Source organism: Lolium perenne, chromosome 4, assembly GCF_019359855.2.
Source record: "Lolium perenne isolate Kyuss_39 chromosome 4, Kyuss_2.0, whole genome shotgun sequence".
Classification (NCBI taxonomy): Eukaryota; Viridiplantae; Streptophyta; class Magnoliopsida; order Poales; family Poaceae; genus Lolium; species Lolium perenne.
In genome coordinates this window covers 104,225,907-104,235,237 of record NC_067247.2, presented here as the reverse complement: position 1 = coordinate 104,235,237, position 9,331 = coordinate 104,225,907, and the positions used below count along the sequence as shown (strand labels likewise).

Genomic DNA, 9,331 nt, shown 5'->3' with positions numbered 1-9,331 from the left:
ATGGTGGTCCTGCTTGATCAAGATAAAGCTAAAACGATCTACGACGATTTAGGGTTTTCACCGCATAATTGGATCATCCTACTCACGATTGGGCCTCGCGGCCGCGCACGGTGATCGTAAGCCGATCCTAGATAGGGCCTAAAAACCAACACGAGGTTGATCCTCGGAACATCCTGTCTAGGACTAGCAAACGACACCCTACGCGCCGCTGGATCCTCCAACCCTTTGTAAGGCCTAACTATTGCAGATATTAAACTAATCCTTGAAGAACAAGAGCAACCGTAACGGATCGTATCTACTAAATAAAGATCAAGCGGGGTACCGCGCTTACACCTAAGATAGGTGTAAGGACGGCTAGATGTGTAAGGGTTGCACGACGATAGCATATGATACGAAGAACAATGCTAACCCTAACGCATCTAAGATAACTACGTTGCTCGCCATCAAAAAGGCTTCAGTACGAGCAACGCATGAACAACAAATAGGCTTATGCTGCCTAGATCGCAAGATGCGATCTAGGCAGCATGATGCTTACCGAAAGAAACCCTCGAGATGAAGGAGTTGGCGATGCGCCGAGATTGATTTGTGGTGAACGTTGGTTGTTGTTTATTTCATAAACCCTAGATACATATTTATAGTCCGTAGACTTTCTAACGTGGGAATAATCCCAACCGTGCACGAGCCAAAATCTATCTAACCGATACGTATCCTACTATATTTACAGATACACGGGCAAACTAGCCCAAATTTTGTATACAAGGCCGATTCATGTATTTCTTCCAAGTTATACTCTTCAAGCCTATCTTAATCGCGGCCCACCTCTGATCCGGTCAAATTCTGGTGATAACACATGCCCCCCTGGTTTTGGAAATGACAATTCCAAAATCATCCTGCTTCTCCTTCGTTGGGTCATGTCGTGGCAGAACAGAACCGTTGCAGAATCTTCATCATGACGCCTTGCCTTCTCAACTTCTCTGCACGATTTGACAGTTCTGTGGCACCACCTCCTCGGAAACTGCTGTGGCATTAAACTCAGCCTATATCCCTTTTATTTAACCGCGCCAAATAGTTCGTCTCTTCATCCCCTTGCTCTGTACTAGCCATCGGCTCCATCTGTTACGTCCTTGTAGCCTGATGCCATTCTCGCACTTATATTCCTCCGCGAGATGGGAAATCATCAATTTGGAATCTCCAAAAAGTTCCACTGCTTCCGCCCCGGCTTCTATAAGCAACTCCATTCCCTTGCATATTGCTTCATACTCGGCAACATTGTTGGTACAAGGGGTAGATAATCTGATGGAGAATGAACATGTTGCCCCCCGAGGCGATACGAGTAGGATGCTGATGCCACAACCATCATCACAAGCCGATCCATCGAAGAACATGGCCCATGCACGTACAAAGAGTGCGGCTATATCAGTATTGATTCGTTCAGCAATAAGATCGGCCAATGCTTGTCCCTTGACTGCTTTCACAGGCTGATACCGGAGATCAAATTCCGATAATGCAATCATCCACTTACCAAATCGGCCTTTCAAAAACAGGGGCCGACAGCATGTGTTTGACGACGTCTGGTTTCTGCGTCCAACATCCTTCTGCTGAGGTAGAACGCGACCTTTTCCAGCCCATCATAGACTGGTACCACTACTGAGGCGATGTAGATCTCAACCAGTTTGCCGATCAGATCATGAAATATGTAGTTCATGGCTCTTTGGTACGTTGCACCGGCGTTCTCCAGTCCAAATGTCATGACTACACATTCAAACAAGCCCACTGAACCTGGTACTCTGAATGCAGTCTTGTGTATATCTTCTGGATATTGTCAACATAAAGCAATATAACAAGCGCAATATGCAAGTATGTAAGAATCAATGCACAGTTAACACAAGTGTTTGCTTCTAAGATAGAGAGAAATGGGTAAACTGACTCAACATAAAAGTAGAAGAAAGGCCCTTCGCAGAGGGAAGCATGGATTGCTATATTTGTGCTAGAGCTTTTATTTTGAAAGCAAGAAACAATTTTGTCAATGGTAGTAATAAAGCATATGTATTATGTAAATTATATCCTACAAGTTGCAAGCCTCATGCATATATTACCAATAGTGCTCGCACCTTGTCCTAATTAGCTTGGATTTACATGGATTATCATTGCATAGCATATGTTTTAACCAAGTGTCACAATGGGGTACCTCTATGCCGCCTGTACAAAGGTCTAAGGAGAAAGCTCGCATTGGATTTCTCGCTTTTGATTATTCTCAACTTAGACATCCATACCGGGACAACATAGACAACAGATAATGGACTCCTCTTTAATGCATAAGCATTCAACAACAGATAATATTCTCATAAGAGATTGAGGTTTGTTGTCCAAACTGAAACTTCCACCATGGATCATGGCTTTAGTTAGCGGCCCAATGTTCTTCTCTAATAATATGTATACTCAAACCATTTGATCATGATAAATCACCCTTACTTCAGACAAGACGAACATGCATAGCAACTCACATGATATTCAACAAATAAATAGTTGATGGTGTCCCCAGGAACATGGTTATCGCTCAACAAGCAACTTATAAGAGATAAGATGCATAAGTACATATTCAATACCACAATAGTTTTTAGGCTATTTGTCCCATGAGCTATATATTGCAAAGATAAAAAATAGAAATTTTAAAGGTAGCACTCAAGCAATTTACTTTGGAATGGCGGAGAAATACTATGTAGTAGGTAGGTATGGTGGACACAAGTGGCATAGTGTTTGGCTCAAGGATTTTGGATGCATGAGAAGTATTCCCTCTCGATACAAGGTTTAGGCTAGCAAGGTTGTTTAAAGCAAACACAAGTATGAACCGGTACAGCAAAACTCACATAAAAGACATATTGAAAGCATTATAAGACTCTATACCGTCTTCATTATTGTACCTTTTATCATCATATCGAAGCCGATCGCTTGAACCGGCCTCCTCTTTGTCCTTGCCACCAGAGTGACTGCTCTCTTCTTTGTCTTTACCATGGCGGTATATAGAAGCTGCACTGAAGACCGACTTGGTGAAAATCCGCGTCTTGAACAAGCAGCGGGTAGATCCTGTGCAATTGTACTAGAGTCGATGGTTGTGCATCGGCTGTATACCATGAGATTTTTTTTTTACTGGCCGATTTTTCTATCGGCCCCCAATATTTCACTGCACATGTATCGCACATGTTCATAGCATATGTCTATCTGATTATGTGCCCCCCGAGCCAAATCTATCAGGTTACTGCAGATATCGGCTCTGCAGTTATCCACAGAACTATACCTGAACATCGGCTCTGCAGACATGACCAATGCCGATTTCCTCGAGCTCTCAAGCCGATGTAGTCCCACCGGGCGTGCCAGAATGTGTTGCGGTCAGAAACCCACCGGCGAGCAACGACGGGCAACACAGTAGAGCCGGGAACAACTTAGGGCTGCGGCTGGCCCTGGTCCCTCCGAGCGATGGCCCGCAAAGAACTCCGGCACGCACGTCCGATGCTGATGCAAGGGCGTGCCACCTGACCTATACCTGGCCAGGAAGGTGATGGAGATGCCTCGCTTAGTTTCCTGCATGGCATACACGTAAACATTAAATACGAGCCTCGGTCGGCTCTCAGGTTGTCCCGTGAATCGGCTCAAAGAGCCGATCCACCCATGATTCGTGCGAGGTGCACGAATATATGGTGGTCCTGCTTGATCAAGATAAAGCTAAAACGATCTACGACGATTTAGGGTTTTCACCGCATAATCGGATCATCCTACTCACGATTGGGCCTCGCGGTCGCGCACGGTGATCGTAAGCCGATCGTAGATAGGGCCTAAAAACCAACACGAGGTTGATCCTCGGAACATCCTGTCTAGGACTAGCAAACGACACCCTACGCGCCGCTGGATCCTCCAACCCTTTGTAAGGCCTAACTATTGCAGATATTAAACTAATCCTTCAAGAACAAGGAGCAACCGTAACAGATCGTATCTACTAAATAAAGATCAAGCGGGGTGCCGCCCTTACACCTAAGATAGGTGTAAGGACGGCTAGATGTGTAAGGGTTGCACGACGATAGCATATGATACGAAGAACAATGCTAACCCTAACGCATCTAAGATAACTACGTTGCTCGCCATCAAAAAGGCTTCAGTACGAGCAACGCATGAACAACAAATAGGCTTATGCTACCTAGATCGCAAGATGCGATCTAGGCAGCATGATGCTTACCGAAATAAACCCTCGAGACGAAGGAGTTGGCGATGCGCCGAGATTGATTTGTTGTGAACGTTGGTTGTTGTTTATTTCATAAACCCTAGATACATATTTATAGTCCGTAGACTTTCTAACGTGGGAATAATCCCAACCGTGCACGAGCCAAAATCTATCTAACCGATACGTATCCTACTATATTTACAGATACACGGGCAAACTAGCCCAAATTTTGTATACAATGCCGATTCATGTATTTCTTCCAAGTTATACTCTTCAAGCCCATCTTAATCGCGGCCCACCTCTGATCCGGTCAAATTCTGGTGATAACAAGAACCTCGAATAATCCACATAAAATGGTGAATAATCGGTATCCGTGGGATAGTATCAATACCATATCCATCCGCTTGACCACTATCCGCATTCATATCCGACGGATTTCTAAAAATGCATACCATATCCTCAAAAACAGATACGGATGCGGACTCGGAGCAGAAATTATCCATACCATTTACATCCCTATTTGCGGTGAAACCTCTGCGCTTTCCTTTTTCTCCCGTTATCTGGAGTTTGACCGACTGGGGCGATTTCGGCAATCCCTATCCTCCGCTTGTAGCGGGCGTTACCTGGGACGCCGCACATGAGTTTGTATTTCCAGACCGGCCTTGTACGAGCGATACGGTTGGTTTGTCCAGTTTTTGCGCGTTCTAAATTTATGATCGTGTCGTTGTATTTCCTGGTTGCTCTCCAGTTTTCTTTTTCTGTTTGGTTTTTTTGGTTTTCTGTTTCTCTTTTTCCATCTTTCTTCTATTATTCAACTTTATTTTTTCTAGTATGAACAATTTTTGAAATGCAAACAAATTTTAAATTTGACCATTTTAAGATCTGAAGTATTTTAAAAATAAAATAATTTTGTATTTAATTTTTTTGAAGATTTAAACGTTTTTTAAATTGGAACAATTTTTAGTTTTTGAATTTGAACATTTTCAAAATCTGAACATTCTTCCAAATTTGAACAGTTCTCAAATTTGAATATTCGAAACCTGATTTTAAAAAACACTCGAATTTAAATTTGTATATTTATTTTGAAATCTGATTTGTTTTCATAAAAGAATCACCAGAAAACTGGAGCACAACGATTGAATCCACAGATCCAGTGAATGAAGGCAAGCTCGTACAGCAGCGAAGTTAAATGGGCCCGGCCCAGGTTGTCTTTCCTTTAACCATAGGAGTCTGTTACATCGCTCAAAGCCATCGCACCCGTCGATTTCCCACTAGATCTTCTTCGTATGGATAATTTCTCAGGTACTCGTGCCGGAAGCGCTTCATCTGCTCTCTCTTCACATTAGGCGACGACAAACCCTAGATTTGTGGAGCCGCCGCCGTCGCCGATGCCGCCGCCGTCGGTTATCATGACCAGACCCTTTTTCTCAGACGCCACAACTAACCCAGGCCCCAGGTGGCCAGGTCGGCCGCTCCCGAAGGATCAGCCTGGCCAACGTGGTCAGTTCTCTTTCCCCACCCCTCGATCGCGCGGTGCGCCTACCTATCTCTCATGCTGCCGGCCGCCTCCTCTCTGATGTGGCGGTTGCAGCCGCGTTTCGCTCAATCTCGGCAGTGAGCCAGTGATATCCGGCCAGGTCTTCTTTTCGCACAGGCAGACACCTCTCTACAACATGAAAGGACCCTGCAACATCGTCCCCGGGGACGGCTAAGTCACACAATCATGGCCATCTATGAAGACGGCTGCCGTCGAAATTCTCCATTTTCTGTGCAGACGCCACTCCCTCCCTCCCTCCCTCCCGGCGTGAGACGGCGGCTTTCTGTCTCGGCGGTCGCCGCACCACCCCAGGTAGGCATGTATTCAGGCGCTACAACTTGGACCCCCAACTCCCCAGCTTCTCCTAGCCGGCCATCCAGCGAATCTACTATTGGTTCCGCACAGTCAAACGCTCCAAACCTGGTCGCTCTTTTGCCGCGAGGTGGATATAAATTCTCTTGGATGATATTTTGCATTCACTACTGGGCATGCATTCCCGAACAAGGTGTGCTTCACATATATTTCATATTACCTGTATGTTTGTAAATCTGTATTTTCGTAACCGTATGAAAGTTAAAATGGTTTGGTATGTATTCAGGTCCTTTACAGTTTGTAGGAACGTCTCTTTTGCCCATATATACCGTGCATTATTTTCGTTATTATTGTTTTTTATTTTCGTTATTATTGTTTTATACATGGGTTTTGGTCTAGAAAAGTATTTGCTAATTTGATTGAAAGAAATATGTACCCCGTATATATTTATTGATAGTGTAGTTTACAACGAGTCTTCAGAATTGCGAGAATTGACATGCAGCTCTTATGGAATTGACAGAACGATGCCTCACTGTTCTACACTTAGCTGCAGAGCAGCGTTTGATCTTGCTTTATCCACTGGAACTGCAACTCTTATCGAATTGTTAATTTATTCCTAGATTTTATTGAAATATTAGGTTTTTTTATTCCCTCCTACTACTTATGTATGTGTCCTATTGGTTACAATGATTTTTTTTTTTCAATCTGACTACTACTCTATTCAGTTTGTTATGCTTAGATCTCAATGAAATTGATGTAAAATGGAGTATATAATTTGACATGTCTGAAGCTAATAAAGAATTATTAACATGCTCTCCCTGCTTTCATTCTTGGTTCCAGCAGGTCTCTTTCTCAGGAGTAATGTGGAGATGTTGATGCGGACATGAAGCTGGGCCAGGGATAGGGTGCGCTATAACCACTGGTGGAAAAAAGGGCTTTGGTCGCGGTTGGCAACTGCCATTAGTCGCGGTGGCCCAACCGCGACCAAAGCAGCGCGACTAAAGGCCCCCCCCCCCCCTTTAGTCGCGGTTCCTTACGAACCGCGACTAAAGGCCCGTCCACGTGGGCCGCAGGCGAGCGCCAGGGCGGAGGACCTTTAGTCGCGGTTCTTCTGGCCAACCGCGACTAAAGGCCTCCGCAGGGTTTAGGGTTTTAGCCCCCCTCCCCCTAAATCTGGTTTCTTTTTAATTTGTATTGTTTTATTTCTTTTGGGTTTTAATTTTGAAGGAGTTTCACATATTCTACGGTACTGTATACATACATGCATATGAATGTACAATTTCAAACAAATTTGAAATTAGAACCAAAAAGAATTCAAGAGGAATATACAATATATATTCAATATCGGATGACCATATACAATATATATTCAATATCGGATGACCATATACAATTTTGAACAAGTTAGTTACAAATTCTGGTGCATATAAAGTTCTACGTCATCGTAATAGTGTTCTCCTCTAGGATCGATGACTTCCCTCGCCAACCATCCAGCTAGTTCCTCTTGAAGTGGTCGGAGCGAGCTTACGGACTAAGCGTCTTCCGGAGGTTATTCCTCGGGATGTTGTTCTGACTCGTCTGGTCCCGCTCATTGCAGTATCTCCGGATGCTCTCACAAACATAGTATCGACTTAGATTGGTCCCCGGTGGCTGAATATCCCCTGTCGTCCGCACTGCCATTTTAAAATGTAGCTCCTTTTTGAATTCACCGACCTTGGTATCTACGAACCGTCTCCAAACCCTACGAGGCAAAGAAAATTAAATAAACAAGAGAGTTATTAATTAGTTACTTGATATTAGGAAATGATGAATGAAATAGGCCGATCGATATAGAGCGCAAATGAATGAAAATAATTACTTTTGCATCATTTTTCTCATGTCGCCCCAAATCGCCGGATCCATATTCAGAGAGTCGTGGACGAGAACTGAGGAGGTCTGAACTTTAATTACCATAAGAATCCAGTGGAACCTGCGGACACGATACATGCACAGTCATGCATAACTCATCGATTAGCCACATACCATAAACAAAAGAGAATGTGCTCAAGACAGAAACACTCACCCAAAATGGTAAGGAAATAGAATATCACTTTTCTGTTGCTGTTTTCTAATAAACCGCCACAGGTCATCCTCCACGTCGGCGGGGTGGTGTTCTAACACATATGAATTAACGATGTGTGGGTCAATGAACCCAACATCATGGATGTTCCTTATTCGCATTTCCCGCTTCTTCATTCTGCATAATATATAGCGTACACAACAAGATAGTTAGGACAATATATATATATATATATATATATAGTGCAGGCCGGCAATGAACGAGATGGGGTAGAAATTAATAAATCACTTACAGAACGTAGCAACTGATGATAGATTTGTCGAGGTCGCGCAGATTGAACAGCTGGAACAATTCACTCAGAGGAATTTGTACCCAGTAATGTTTGAAGTGATGCTCATATCTAACTTCCGCATAGATATACTCTTTGGCGTTTTTATGTTTTATGTAACCCTTGTACCAATTTAGCAGACCTAGCATTTGTCGAGGTAGATCCTCTTCCTGCGCAGGCTCGACGAGAGGGCCATTCTTCACATATGTAAATACTACGTCCTTCATTGGCGCCTCATCAAGGCCTAGCAGTGCACGAAGAGTGATACCTAACTCGGCCGCTTGTTCTCTGGCACTCGTTACAGTCAATCCATGTGCTGCCGCAGCTGCTATGATATCGGGGGCATCCGGATCGGCGGCTTGCACTATGAGCGGGGCGATCGATTGTTTACTTTGTTCCCCGAGCTGGGCAACTTCTTTCCCCCTTTCTAATTTTGACTCGGCCTCGTCCTTCAAGGCTTTCTTCTCCGCCAACTCTTTCCTGTTCTTGAACGCGAGTGCTTGCCTACGAAGTTCCACGTAAATAGTCGTCAGGCAGATTCTTCGCGGCTTGGGACGGTGTGTTCAAAAATGACTTAGCCCACTGCTTTTCCTTGTCAGAATATACTGGCTTGGGCTCGCCCTCTATTTTCTTCTTGACGCTCGCCTTCCATTTCTCTAAATCAGCAGCCGCGCCCGCCTCGACTTCCTCGGCACTACTTTCCCAAGACCTCCTGGGAGAGGCTTGATGATACCTCCGGTACCTTTGTTTTCTTAGGTACGTAAGGGTCCGGGTTAATAACCCGGGACTGCTTCGCTTCTTCGCCGGAGGTGGATTGGGGCGGTACCGGTGTCCGATCACCCGCCGGACGAGGATCGGGGGGCGCGTCGGCGGACGTGAAGG

General features: G+C 44.5%; 1 protein-coding gene across 1 annotated transcript; it reads right to left on the bottom strand.

Annotated features, from left to right (window-relative positions):
• Positions 1-5,944: 5,944 nt before the first annotated feature.
• LOC139839055 (uncharacterized) lies at positions 5,945-8,795 on the bottom strand. Its single transcript, XM_071829100.1, has 6 exons — positions 8,414-8,795; positions 8,125-8,298; positions 7,921-8,031; positions 7,683-7,803; positions 6,283-6,298; positions 5,945-6,135 (listed from the first exon to the last, which is right to left on the bottom strand). Exons 1-6 carry the CDS (start codon positions 8,674-8,676, stop codon positions 5,945-5,947), a joined length of 876 nt encoding a protein of 291 aa, XP_071685201.1. The 5' UTR covers positions 8,677-8,795.
• Positions 8,796-9,331: the final 536 nt, after the last annotated feature.